At 40.5% G+C, this 14,716-nt stretch overlaps 1 protein-coding gene across 1 annotated transcript in view; it reads left to right on the forward strand.

Moving 5' to 3' along the window:
• Nucleotides 1-14,716, forward strand: part of ITGBL1 (integrin subunit beta like 1) — a 202,585-nt gene that overhangs the window by 70,000 nt on the left and 117,869 nt on the right. The window contains exon 3 of the mRNA XM_047756484.1: nt 13,679-13,825. Within this exon, the coding sequence (XP_047612440.1) occupies nt 13,679-13,825 (147 nt within the window). The remainder of the gene's footprint in view (nt 1-13,678; nt 13,826-14,716) is intronic.

Consider the following 14,716-nt stretch of genomic DNA (forward strand, 5'->3'; position numbering starts at 1 on the left):
GAGGTTGCAGTTTCGATCCCTGGCCTCACTCAGTGGGTAAAGGATCCCACATTGCTGTGAGCTGTGGTGTAGGCCAGCAGCTACAGTTCCGATTCGACCCCTAGCCTGGGAACCTCCATATGCCATGGGTAGCCCTAAAAAAGACAAAAGACAAAAAAATAAGTAAATAAAATAAAAAGTTTCTCCCGAAACTCTTGCAAAACGAGAAGATAAACCAAAACCGCAGCCTATCAAGACTTTAAAAATAATCCACATATTGAATACCAGAATTTTGTATGCATCTATATAAGCTGTCTATGTATTTTAATGTACTTATTTAGTGATTCACTTACTTTCCTCAGAATTTTTTCTATTTTTCTTTTTGTATTCACCACAGTAGGTAATGGCTATGTTTTTAGTAAATCTAAACACCAGTTAGATTTATTAGGCTCAATGGACTGTGTAATAATTTTCTAATTTATTAACTTTTGCTTTCATCTTTAATGGATTCTTATTCTTTCCTAAGAATTATTATTTTATGACTTTATTTTTTTCAAGTTAAGAGCTTAATTTCTTTGTATTCTTTCTTATTTAGTAATGAAGATATTCAAGAAGATAAGTTCTCCCCTTAACACTTCATTAGATATATACAAAAGGATTTGAAAGTGTAAACAAAATAATCTCTATGCATATAAATTTTGAAGCCTAGATAAAATGGATAATTCTCTAACAGCATTTTCTAAAATGAACACACAGAAGAAATAAAACAAGACACTAAATAAGCCTACTAACCGTAGTTATAATTAAAATTTTTTAAGTCCCATCATCCCCAAATGCTTATTTAAAAAAAAGGGAGTTCCTCTTATGGCTCAGTGGTAACTAACCCAGCTGGTGTCCGTGAGGCCACGGGTTTGATCCCTGGCCTCACTCAGCTGTGGTGTAGGTCACCAGACACAGCTCAGATCTGGCATTGCTGTGGCTGTGGCGTAGGCTAGCAGCTGTCTAGCTCTGATTCTAAACCTAGCCTGGAAACTTCCATATGCTGCAGGTGCAGCCCTAAAAAGACTAAAGAAAGAAAGAAAGAAAGAAAGAAAGAAAATAAAGAAACCAGCATCACTTTGGCTCAATGGGTTAAGAATGCTGTGTAGTCTCTATGATAATATGGGTTCAATCCCTGGCCTCACTCAGTGAGTTAAGGATTCTGCTTTGCTGCAAGCTGTGGCCTAGGTCACAGATGCAACTCAGATCCCGTGTTGCCGTGGCTGTGGTTGTGGCTGTGACATAGGCTGCAGCTCAGTTTAGACCCTAGCCTAGGAATTTACATATGCCACAGGTGTGGCCATAAACAAAACAAAACAAAACAAAACAGCATGTTAAAGGGTATTATTTCTAATGGTGTCTGTACCAGAAAGGCACTGTTGATTTAATCTTGGTGTTTTTTTAATGTAGTTTGTTATCCTGACAGGCTAATCCAGAAAAAAATTACATGATCATTTCTCTAGAGGCTGAAAAGTCATTTGATGAGATTTAACAATCATTTCTGACTTTAAAAAGATGAATTAATAAAATAGATTAATATTTTCTACACATGAAAAGACAATATATTATAGGTCCCTTTAAAAGTAGCATTAAATTTATTCATTTAAGTGAAGAATAAGGAACATATATCCATTCTTGTTACTCTTTTTAATATTGTTTTACATGTACACGGGAATTAAACATGAGAAACAAATAGTTATTTCTAATTTTTTTAAGCATCATTAGCTTCATTTGGACTGTATATATCTAAAACAAAACAAAACAAACTAACCATCTGAAAAAAACAATGATTCTGTAAGTAATAAGAACATATAGTAGTTAATTAATTAAAGCTGACAGACTGCTTTTTCGTATATATATTAATGTATATCTGTGAACTTATCCTAAATTAATCTTTATATTTAGTGTAATTAAATCCTCTCTCCCAAAAGTTCCGGAAAATTTATTTTTTGTATTAAGTGTCTGAAGTTAAATACTCAAAACCAAGGATACAAAAGAGACCAGAATTGCCAAATATTAAAATACATTCTTATACTCAAGCATTTAAAATAGTTTGGCATTCGCACATGAATTCACAGAGATAGCGATAAAAGTTTATGTAAGGTTTGGAGTTTCTGTCGTGGCTCAGTGGTTAACGAATCCGACTAGGAACCATGAGGTTTCAGGTTCGATCCCTGGCCTTGCTCAATGGGTTAAAGATCTGGCGTTGCTGTGAGCTGTAGTGTAGGCTGCAGACGCGGCTCGGATCCTGCGTTGCTGTGGCTGTGGTATAGGCCGGCAGCTACAGCTCTGATTAGACCCCTAGCCTGGGAACCTCCATATGCCATGGGAGTGGCCCCACAAAAAGACAAAAAGACAAAAAAAAAAGGTTATGTAAGGTTGAGAAAAAGATATATATCCAGGAATGTAGTATTGATAAAAGTGGTTTTCCGAATCAGCAGAAAGGAATAGGTCATTCATGAATGGTGTTGGAAAACCTGTCTCACAATGTGGAAAAATAAATAGGACACTTCTTAACTGACTTCTTACACCCCAAGTTTTTCAAATTTATGTGTAAACATCAAACTTTCAAGAAGAAAATGTGATACAGCTTGATTTTATGATTCAGGAATATGAGAAACTATCATGTCATAAAATATTTGCAACATAATGACAGACAAAAGGCTAAATTCTTTCACATGTAAAACCTAATGCTCATAAAAATCATTAAAATGTCCAACAACCCAATGGGAAAATAGGCACAAAATTGGGAGTTCCTGTCGTGGCTCAGTGGTTAACGAACCTGACTAGCATCCATAAGGACAAGGGTTTGATCCCTGGTCTCGCTCAGTGGATTAAAGATCTGGCTCGGATCCCGCGTTGCTGTGGCTGTGGTGTAGGCCGGTGGCTACAGCTCTGATTGGACTCCTAGCCTGGGAACCTCCATATGCCGCGGGTGCGGCCCTGAAAAGAGAAAAAAGAAAAACAGGCAAAATAAGTAGAAAGTTTTAAGCAAATGAGACAAAAATGACTTTGTTTATAAAACAAAATGATTTATAAACCAAAGACAAGATGCTGGATCTCATCCGTAGCTGACACATGCCAACAAAAATATCCAGTATAATTTTCGATGCTCAGATCGACACAGGTTACTTGAAAATATTCTGTGGGTTATGTTTGGCAAGCGTATCCTCACACACTGTTGGTGGGAGTGTATTAAGTATAGTTTTGGAAACAAATCTGTCTGTATCTAGTAAGATTTTAATGATATGCATACCCTTTCATCCATAAACTCCACTTACAATGATTTATGCCACAGATCTATTCACACTTCTGCTTAAAGATGCCTGTATGAGGAAGGATGCTTATGACAGCATAAGTGGTAAATGATCAAGAGCAGTTAACTACACACCAAGAAAGGGTGGCTCTGCTGTTTGGACTGTCTATGCAGTGGAACGTCGTGCCTGTTAGATTGAGTGAAGCAGACCTCTGTAGGCTAAGATGGTGACCTGAAGAGGTACTGGGAGATGATTCTACATGACTTTCTTGTGTTTCTGTGCTTTTCGTCAACACAGGTACCGACTGCTCTCATTCCACAGGGTCTTTTCATGGGTGTGGGTACAGGGAGAGCCTTGGAAGACAGACCTAGTGTCTCTGTCTGGAGCTAAGGGAAGTTTGTTGATAGCCTCGTGTAATAAGATCCTGTCACCTTCAGGGGCATGAAAAGGCATGCTCACTCCGCATTATAAAATTTGGGGTCCCTGTCCTGGAGGTTCCCCTCCCGTAACACAGCCCCCTGCATGTGCAAGAATTGCCTGCTCCTCCATCTGTTGTCCTGTGGGAACTGGGCTTAGAAAATCGCCTCAAGTTGGGACGTCGGTGACTGCTGTGGATGTGAGTGATGACGTCCTCTGGCTCTGACACAGGAGTGTCGTGTCTTCTGCCGGCAGACGTGAAACTGCGGCAGGCTGATGTTATCATCGTCGTTTCAAGTGGGGGAAAATCAAATCTCAGTGCCCTGTCAATTCTTGACAAAAGTTGTCCAAGATTTTTTATTTTATTTTATTTTATTTTATTTATTTTATTTTATTTTATTTTATTTTATTTTATTTTATTTTATTTTATTTTATTTTATTTTATTTTATTTTATTTTATTTTATTTTTTGTCTTTTTAGGGCCGCACCTGTGGCATACGGAGGCTCCCAGGCTAGGGGTTGAACTGGAGTTACAGCTGCCAGCCTACACCACAGCTCACGGCAACACTGCTTAAACCCACGGAGTGAGGCCAGGGATCAAACCCGCGTCCTCACGGATACTAGTTGGGTTCGTTACCGCTGAGCCACGACGGGAACTCCTCCAAGATATGTTTGAGATGGAAAAAGAAATCAAGGGTCAGAACAAAGTACACGGTATATATACCTTTACATTATTTAACTTGAAATTTGGCTATTTGGGTAAACAAAGAAAATACTGATGTTAATTCCTTTTTAAATGTTTCTCTAGTAGTCCTCATGGGCTTCCCTGCTATTTTCCAGCTGTTCACTGAATGCCAAGAAAAAAAAAAATAAAGCAAAAGAATTAACCATAACTTAGTTTAAACCTGCTTAAAACTTAGTGTGATTCAGTGATGTAAGGATAATCTTAGGTTTAATTAACTCTCTTCAGATCAGAATAAATTTGCTCGTGTTTTTTTTTTTTTTTTCTTTTTACAGCTGCACCTGAGGCATATGGACATTCCCAGGCTAAGGGTCTAATTGGAGCCATAGCTGCCAGCCTACACCACAGCTACAGCAACACAGGATCTGAGCTTCATCTTCGACTTAAACTGCAGCTTGCAGCAACGCTGGATCCTTAACCCACTGAGCAAGGGCAGGGATCAAACCTGTATCCTCATGGATACTAGTCAGGTTCTTAATCCCTCTGAGCCACAGTGGGAACGCCCCGTCTTTTTTATTCCTCGTGTTTTCCTTATATTGCCTAAGAATATGTATGGTCTGGGGAATATGATTTTACAGATGCTGTGTGTTTAGGCGTGATGGAGGAGGGCGAGGAGGCAGAGAAGGACTGGGAGGAGAGTGGGAGGAAGAGGGACCATGCCAGAGGATTGGTAAGGAGCTCATAAGGGAAAGACTTCAATGTCAATTGAAATAAGGGGGAAAAGGCATATTAATTTTTCTTAGAAAAAATGTCAGTAGAATTGCGGGATTGAGAACTAACTGTAGATAAAAGGTGTGGTTGGGAGGAAAAAGATACCCATCTGGAGATTTGAATAAGAAGGGGAGAACGTGCAGCAATATGTACGTAGATAGATAGCACACAGATAGAAGTCAAAACATCTTGGCGTTCCCGTTGTGGTCCAGTGGGTTAAGAATCCGACTGCAGTGCCTCAGGTCACTGGGGAGGCTTGGGTTCGATCCCTGGCCCCATTGCAGTGGGTTAAAGGATCTGGCATTGGTGCAGCTGTGGCATAGGTCACAGATGCCGCTCAGATTCAACCCCTGGTCTGGAAACTTCCATATGCTGCGGGTGTGGCCATAAAAATAAAAATAAAATAAAGGGAGGATGAAAAACTACCCATTTGAAGATTTGAATAAGAAAGGGAAACTTGACTTGGAATAGAGATCAAAAGTAAGGACATGTGTTTAATAGAGGGAGTGTTGATTACGTTTCGTAAAGACCAGGAGATGCCTGTTCAGCTCCGTGGTGTAAGAGTAAGGTGCTAACGGTGAACCTGAGGTTGCGATGGAGGAGTGAGGGCAGCAGGGCCCCCAGAGACCAGGGCTCCATGAAACGAATGGACCTGGACACAGCCTTTGGGGCTGGAGAGGAGGAGGCAGACTGGATGAGGGTTATGTAAGAGGAAGAAAGGACCGGAAGTTAGGACATTGCATTCTTGCTCAAGCTTCAGGCAGGGTACCCAGGCTGAGTGGGCAACTTGAGAGCTTGGTTAAAAATTTGGAGGAATTGTCGGAGTTCCCGTTGTGGTGCGGTGGCAACGAATCTGACTCGTATCCATGACAATGCGGGTTCGATCCCTGGCCTTTCTCAGTGGGTTGGGGATCTGGCATCGCTGTGAGCTGTGGTATAGGTCACAGATGCGGCTCAGATCTGGCATTGCTGTGGCTGTGGCTGTGGCCAGAGCTGCAGTTCTGATTCCACCCCTAGCCTAGGAACTTCAGATTCCTCAGGTGCAGCCATAAAAAGCAAAAAAAAAAAAAAAAAAAATGGAAGAATTGTTTAAAGACATTAACCAAGAATTTCTTCTTCTGAGTGAGGATGGTAATACTGCCTTTGTTTTTGTTTTTTTTTTTTTTTCATTCCATATCGATCATCAAATAAGATTATATGAAATAAAGTGGTGTGTAACTCAGAAATTTAATATCTATTTGGTATTGTAGGCCTTCTAGTAGAGTTTGGTAAAGCCATTTTCCAGAGCAAATCTCTGTGTACCCATGTAAAAGGCAAGCCGAGATGCATTATCTAGAATGACTAAAAATGGGATATTTTGATTGAATGAAGGGTGAAACTTACCTATCCTGAATTATGATAACTATAAACTCGAAGAATGGGGAATGGCAGAGCTCATGAGTCAAAAACAGGGGGCCAGGAAATTTTGAACTGTTCCTATTTTCAGGTAAAGAGATTCCTTCTCTTGGGAGCAATTGTTCCCATCATTGTCCTGCTCTTTTCCCTGTCTCCAAATATCTTGGCTTTAAATGGTCTCAAAACAAATGAGCGCAGTGGCTGTTACCAAACCTTTCCTTTCGTTTTCACCCCTTAAATGAACACCTCAGCAAAGTTTGCCTCTCCTCTCACCAGTATACAGGATTTCTCTGAGAGCTACTTGTCCACGGAGCTGTGTCCAGCTTTTTCTCCTCCAGAAATGAGATGAGGAGATCAGATCAGCATAAAAGAGTAATATCCACCCCCCCCCCGCAAAAAACAAACAAACAAACAACCCCCTCCCCCCAAAAAACCACATTGCTTTCCCTATGGCTTCATTCCCAATTTAATTTTTCTGTCTACTTATCTAGATTTTTAATGTTTAAAAAGGGAATCGAAAGTGACGACTCATCTTGAAACACTTTACCTTGTCCATGAGGTGCATGTTGTTCAGTTTTATAAATGACTTCATGAGTTTATAAGTTTCAGAAATGCATAGTAATAAGCTCCATGTAGTTGCCATGCCAACTAAGATGTATTTTTCTGGTGACTGATCTTTGTATTGTAGTCAATGTTATATGACAACGTCCCTTTACCTGCTTGCAAGAGAGTGATTGCATTTTTTTTTCCCCAATCAAGTGAACTCAATTTTCAACCACTTTTGTTAACTCCCCACTTTGTAACAGCTTAGAGCAGAGGTACCCTAGGGAGTTAATGAATGAATAGAAAAGAAGAGTCCTTGCAATTCGAGGATTTACATTAAAGTTTACTGAACATATAAGTGTTTGTTGATTTTCAAACTAAGTGAGAAGGAAATTAAAAAATTGTTACCATCTGCTCCTTTTTAGTTGGCTGAGGAAAAAAATAACCAAAGAATTACTTGATCATGACATTTGAAGATCATGAGATGATCATGGTTTTTGATTTAGAGCCATTGCACAGACTTTAAGGAGGAATGAAAGAGTTCTTTTTTTAAAAAAAAAAAATAGATTTTCTTAAACAGGTAGACTTTTTAAAAAGTGCAGGCTTTTTGTAAGATCTACCTCTAGACATATTTTAGAAGCTGTATATGGGGGAGCCTTTCCACAGCCTGCTGGAATTTAGTAAAGCAGCAGAGCAAATGGGAGAGGCGTGGTATTCTTTTCAGACAAAGAAAGTGGTTTTATTTTCTAGAGAACGAGGTTTAGAGGAATGGAGAAATCCTAAGAAGAGTGGTTAGAAACATAAGCCATAAAGAATCATTTTGCCTGTTTCCTGATGATTCCATAAGCAGTATGTTTTGTTAGATGGGGCATTTCTATTGATTTATTTTCCTACTGACTTTTTTTTTTTTTAAATTAGAGTTGATTTGCAGTGTTGTGCCAGTTCCTCCTGTACAGCATAGTGACCCGGTCATACACATATATACATTCTTTTTCTCATACTACCTTCCATCATGTTCTATCCCAAGAGACTGGGTATGGTTGACACAAGCTAACAAAGAGAAATCCATACATCTTGTTTAGAGATTTTTGCCTTGCAGTGTATCCTTAGGCATGGTCCTGTGCCTACTAGGACCGTCCAGATTTAGTTGTTTCTCCCAAGATTCCTTTATTTATGGTGTCATCTCAAGCACATGGATTAAGATATGTTGGCCATGCCAGTAGGTGGCAATTATTTTTCCAAACCATAAGCTCAGAAATGTAAAGTGATACATCTCCATTTTCCTGTAATTCTTTTAAACGGTATTTCGAGCTTCCATATTAGTTTGTTAGGGCTGCCATAACAAAGTACCCCAAACGGGATAGTTTACACCATAGACGTGTTTTTGTTTCCCAGTGTGGGGGCCTAGACGTCCAAGATCAAGTGGTCTGCAGGGTGGCTTCATTCTGAGGGTGACGAGGGAGAATCTGTTCCATGCCTCTCCCTGGCAGGTGTGTTGTTGGCGGTCGTTGGTGTATTTGTCTTGCTTTCTTTCTTTTTCTTTTTAGGGTGGCACTCGTGGCATATGGAAATTCCCAGTCTAGGGGTCTAATCAGAGCTACAGCTGCCAGCCTGTGGTGACAGCCACAGCAACACCTGATCCCAGCCGCATCTGTGACCTATGCCATAGCTTGTGGCAATGATGAATCTTTAAGGCAGGGATTGAACCTGCATCTTCATGGATACCTCGTGTGGTTCTTAACCTGCTGAGCCACAATGGGAACTCTATCTTTAGTGTTTCTTGGCTTGTAGAAGAATGTCCTTATCTCTGCCTTCATCCTCATACACACACACACACACACACACACACAAACATACACACACACACACATTCTTTTTCTCGCATTATCCTCCATCATGTTCCATCGAAAGTGACTGGATATAGTTCCCTGTGCTACACAGCAGGACCTCACTGCTTATCTACTGCAAATGCAATAATTTGCATCTACTAACCCCAAATTTCCAGTCCATCCCATTTGTGTTCTGTTGAAATGGTACCAAGATGGTCCAGAGAAAATTGGCCAAGCTTCTCCAGGGATATACAGTGGTGTCTCCAGCCCTCTCTCTCTCTCTGTCCTATATTCAGCCCCCAATGGAGGGGGCAGGGGACAGAGCCCTTTCCTGAGACCCAGACAGTTCATAGCTCTTCTCTGCACCTTGCTTGCTGGCTTCGCCCTGTTCTTCTGAATAATAAGTCCTTCTGTTCAGATTAGCAACTACATTCTCCTGGCTCTTCATAAACCCTCAGGTTGTAAGGATGAATATTTCCTGTCTCTCCCAGGCAGTGTGTTAATGAATACTAGTTAGAATTGTGACATCTGAGTACCACCAAAGTGCCAAAACAACACTCTTTAACATCATTGCTTGTAGGAGTGTTGCTTGTAACAGATGTGTTCTTTTCTTTGTAAAACTTTTGAGTAAAATGAGATCATAAAGTATAAAAGATAATGAAAAAAATCAATAGTGTGCCTTTACCACCTAGCTTAAGAAATAGAATCTTTCTTATAGCTTTACAAATCTATCCCTTAAATCAGTTATCTCAAAGCTCTTTCTAGGTCACACCTCAAAAAATTGAACTTACACGTAGATTTGTGTATTTGGGTAGAAATTATCTAGAGATAAACGCCATGTTTTGGAAACGACCAGCTTGTATCAGGGCCTTGGCTCTGAAGCTGAAAAACAAAGAAAGATTATTTTTAATTTTTAATTTAATTTAATTTTTTTGCTATACCACTCACAGCCCTGGGAGCTCTAAAATACCCTTTTGCTTTTCCATCCTTATTACTTTGGTGGGAGAGGGTTTTGTCATTTCTCCAACCTTCTTATTTTGTGTGAGAACGCCTTGAGAACATATTGGAAGGGCAACAGATTAATTCTCAAGTATGTTGGGTGGTTCATTCTAAGACCATATTTTGTTGCTGTGGAAACAGAGTTATCTGGAGAAGAACCAGAACTGGAATGGTCTAGACAGCCAGGAGTGGTGACTGCTTTGCTAGTTAGGACCTCATGTTGCCCTGGGCAAGGCCAACCTTCAACCTGGGCAGTAGGAGCCCTCTGCTGGGCCTCATGACTTAGGGGTTCTGCTCTGGTCCCCCTTGGCCATCCATTCCCAAGGTGGGATGGGGTGGGAGGTCTGAGAGGCCAAGGGGCATGGCCCCCTGGAGCCCTGGAGCCTGCTGCCTCTGCTCTCCTAGACGGAGGTGCCTGGGACCCCACCTTCTGCCCACAAAGTCCCCAGATCTCTTCCAGAGTCTGCTGTGGCTTCTCTCCCTCCATCAGTGGCAGCACAGATGTCCTGAGGCTGGACTGGTGGGCTGCTGATCAGGGAGCAGCTATGGAAGAGCAGGGGAGGGGAGGGGCTGGCAGAGCTGCAGAAGGACAGGTGGACCTGGGCCTGGCTGTCTGTAGGATTCTCAGGCTCTCCCAGTGTAGGGTAGAAATGGGGAGGAGGGAGGCTCTAGCCGCTTTATTTGCATATCTAAGGAAAAAAAAATGACCCTGTCTTCCCCAAGAACGTGTGGTAGGAAAGAGAATAACCAGGACCTATTATTTGCAACTGTTGTAGATTATTGGGTCCTCCTCACCCGCAAAGGTTGGGTGAAATCCCAACCCCTGGTCCCTGGAAGGTGACTCTGGGAAGAGTCTTTGAAGATGTGGTTAAGTGAGGATGAGGTCCTGCTCTCGTGGGATGGGCTCTAAAACCAATGACTGGTGCCCTTTTGAGGAGAAAGATGTGAAGACACAAGACACGTGGAGGAAGAAAGCCACGCAAAGATGGAAAGAGAGGCTGGAACGCTTTCCCAGCCAAGGAATATCAAAATTGCAAGCAGCCACCATAGGTAGGAGTGTGACACGGAAGAATTTCCCCCTCAGGGCTTCTGGGGGAATCCATCTACCAACACCGTGATTTTTTTGGTTTTTTTCCCCCAGAGCTGGGAGAGAGCAAATTTCTGTTGTTTTAAGCCATTCAGTGTATGATACTTTGGATGCCAGCCCCAGAAAACGAACACACAGTGGATAAATTCTTCTGCAAAATGGGATGTCTGCTGAAGCCATGTTATTGACACTGCAACAGAAATCACCTGGCTTTGATGATATAGCAGCCTGATTCCCTGAGGTCGGCTAAAGCTCTTACGAACCTTGGATAAAGAGTAGAGAGTCTGAAGATTATTTTCTTTCTGAAAAAATTATGTATTTATCTCCAAATAAGGTTGCACAGGCTGGTACTTGACAGTTCTTGACAATAAAAAAAAATCGATTCCAATTTGCTTTCCTAAATGGAGGAAAGTGAATCAAGGAGGCCTTACTGGGCATGAAGTTTGGAAAGAATATCAAGGCAGATGAACCTGTCTTGCATCTGCTGTCATCTTTGCTTCCAATCAGATGCTAAAGGAATAGCTGAAAACACATTCTCTGACACCGTGTGTGCCCAAGACATTGATTTAAGCTGAGAGGAAAAGGGGCTGCCTAATAAAAAATATATATATTCTAAATCAAGTTAAATAGCTTTTTCGTGAAAGGGCATCAAACGGGCTTCGGTGTGCTAATATATATCATGACACACTAAGAGAAGAATATAGCATATCTCTTTCCATGTTTATTTTATCCTAGAACCTTTTATGGAAGAAGTTTCTAAAACTGAACCTTCATGAACTTATTTTGAGGTGTAAGCACCTAAAATATTACTTCTGCTGATGTTTATTGGGGCAGTGTGGGACGAGTGGGTCTTTTCCTATTGTCTGTATGTTTTCCTTATTTTCCCTCTATTTTTTCCAAGACTCTCTCCCTTTCAAAAAAGCTATGACTTTTGACCCCGAAACCATTACCCACCTCTGCCATTTATACCTTAGTTTTGAGTTTAAGATGCTCCATCCAATATAAAAGAAGCCTTGAATGTTTCTTCATTCTAGATACTTTGTTTTATTCTAGATCATTTTATTTTCTTTGCAATTGACATGGAGCTGTTGTATTGGAATAAACCATAAGACATGGTTGAACGATATTTAAAAGCGGCTATTTCATATGGTTTAACCTAATACACTAATATAATTAAAACGTTGTTGCAGTTCCCGAGATACTTAATTCACCAACAAAGGCTTAGCTACTTCAAGGCTTTGGCTTAGTGCTTGTATAAATAGACTGGATGGTTGGCAGGAGAGACCACTTCTGCTTGTAAATGATACCAAGTTGGCTGAGATTGACAACATCAGGCAGGACCAGACAGGAATGCACAATGATACAATCAATTTGACAGAGTGATGTGCACTTGATAAAATGAATTGCAATTAGGGTGCTGGCAAGGTTTTGTTTGTAAAATAGAATAATTAATTTGAAAAAAAGTGCCACAGGAATAGAAATACTTTACATGGACAGAGCCACGTGCAGAGGAGTTTTAAAGGCACAGCCACTCACAGGTTTAGACTGTCAAACACGCCCAAATGGCATGCCTCTGAGCCATTCATTCTGACCCACCATCTGGACCTCATTATGTGGATTTTTGGATGCCACATTGAATGACTGTTGGCACCAGATCAATGATTCCATTCCATTGTGGTCTACGAATTTCAGGCATTAAGACAGTACCATTATCTTGAAAAAGTACAAGAATATTCCCCCTACAACTCATTCAAAGCCTGCTCACCTTTCAAGGCCCAGTTAAAGGTCCAGAAAGTCTTTCCCCTCTTATTTCTATAGGACATAGACGATAGCCCTCAACTTAATACAAGGTTGAACAAACATTCTGGCTGAAGATAACACAGCCCTCTTTGCACATGAACCTCAACTTTGCAGTTTGTTAAGTTCTCTGAGGACAAAGACCAAGGATTATATGTGTTTTGCCTTTCTGTCTAATATGTAATCAATACAAATATTATCAACTTCTTCAAGCGGGGCTTAATAAAATTAATGACCATAACAAAAAAAAAAGAGTAAAATGTTGGTTTGAGAGCCTGAAAGGTTGAGAAATTTCTATGGAGATAGGCAAATGTGACTCTTATCCTTTTGACTCTTGAACCAAATTTCCCTATGAAGAAACAAAATATATACTTATTTTTCACTTCCATTATCTGCCAAGGTGGTATTTAATATCTCTAGAAAATTTTTTACATATCAAATTCAAATAAATATAAGGCCAGTACTTAGCATAATTTCATGTAAGATTCCTTACTCAGAGTTGGTGGTGTTATGTGTTATAAAAAGCAGTTACATGAGAATTATTTTATTGGGCTTTTGTATCTTATTTGTGCAGGTCTTAGGTGGACTTTTTTTTAGTGATACACTTTCTGATCCTGTGGCTTATCAGATTTCGGGGTCCATTATCTATGCTAATATCTCTACACGTTAATTTAATGTTTTTAGAATGATTTATCGAAGTTGATTCTTGACATAAAATCCACACCCTCCAAGATACTGGATATAAATTACTTTTTATAAATCCACTCTCATATACTTGTGTTTGAATGCATTATAACCCAGTCTTGACCCAACATCCCTCTTAAGCGTCTTCGTTGGGATACCGGCTGCCTTGGAGTCTAACTGGGTGCTGTTCAATTCTCAGGCCACGGAAGGTGTGACTGTGGCAAGTGTTTGTGTGATGAAGGCTGGTCTGGGGATGCTTGCCAGTACCCAACGAAGTGTGACCTGACCAAGAAAAAAAGTAACCAAATGTGCAAGAATTCTCAAGATGTCATCTGCTCAAATGCAGGTAAGAATGCTATCCCGCAAACATTCTTAAATGAAAGAGTCAAATTTGGGGTTTTAATGGCACTAGGTAGGCATCAAGAAATGTTGAACCCCCGAGTGAAAATGCTTTGGAGTGTGTTGTTTTTTTGTTTTTTTTTTTGTTTTTTTAGAAATGAAACCCTGATAAATCAATAGGGAAAAAAATGTCATCTTGCTGAGACGGGCGAGTTTGATGCTTTCCAGCTGTTTCACATGCCTCCTTCAAGCAGGATATTTGCTGGAAATAACACCCTGGCACCATTTTATGTAAATCGTGAGCCATGATTTTGGAAGGCAGCTATGCTCACCACTCTACCACCAGCGCTACTTGAACCGTGATTTCGAATGCTGGATTCATTCTTTTAAAAAAGCTTTATGTAAACGGACTTCATTCTTTTCTGCTACAGATCAAGGGTGCTTTGACTGTATACCTTAGTATCAAATAGAGCCCCACTTTTCAGGTTTGATGGAAGTTTCAGATACCCTGGATGTGAAACCCACTGAAGAATATAGTGACAGCAAGGTTTTTGTTTGACTAGAATATTTTTCTATCTCATAGACAGCATTTAAAAATATTTCTTGGAATGTTACAGAGGAGCTGTTCAGATTAATTACCAAAATCCTATAAAACATAACAGTTTCTGGCTTCCGTGGTGGTTAGCCAGTGTTAACTGTAGTTAAAAGTTGGACACGTGGAACCTCAAAGTCAGCTTTTTCTTACCGCTGGTTGAGCTTGAAAAGCTCCTGTCCTACCCTAGAGGTTCTTATTTACTTGCTTTGGGGTCTGATATGAACTGTAGCGGGTTTGTAAGTCCCCTGGGTACTTCTTATGTAGCTCACAGGGGTCAGCTGCTGCTCTGCACGCTGAAGGCCA

The sequence above is a fragment of the Phacochoerus africanus genome, chromosome 13, assembly GCF_016906955.1.
Source record: "Phacochoerus africanus isolate WHEZ1 chromosome 13, ROS_Pafr_v1, whole genome shotgun sequence".
Classification (NCBI taxonomy): Eukaryota; Metazoa; Chordata; class Mammalia; order Artiodactyla; family Suidae; genus Phacochoerus; species Phacochoerus africanus.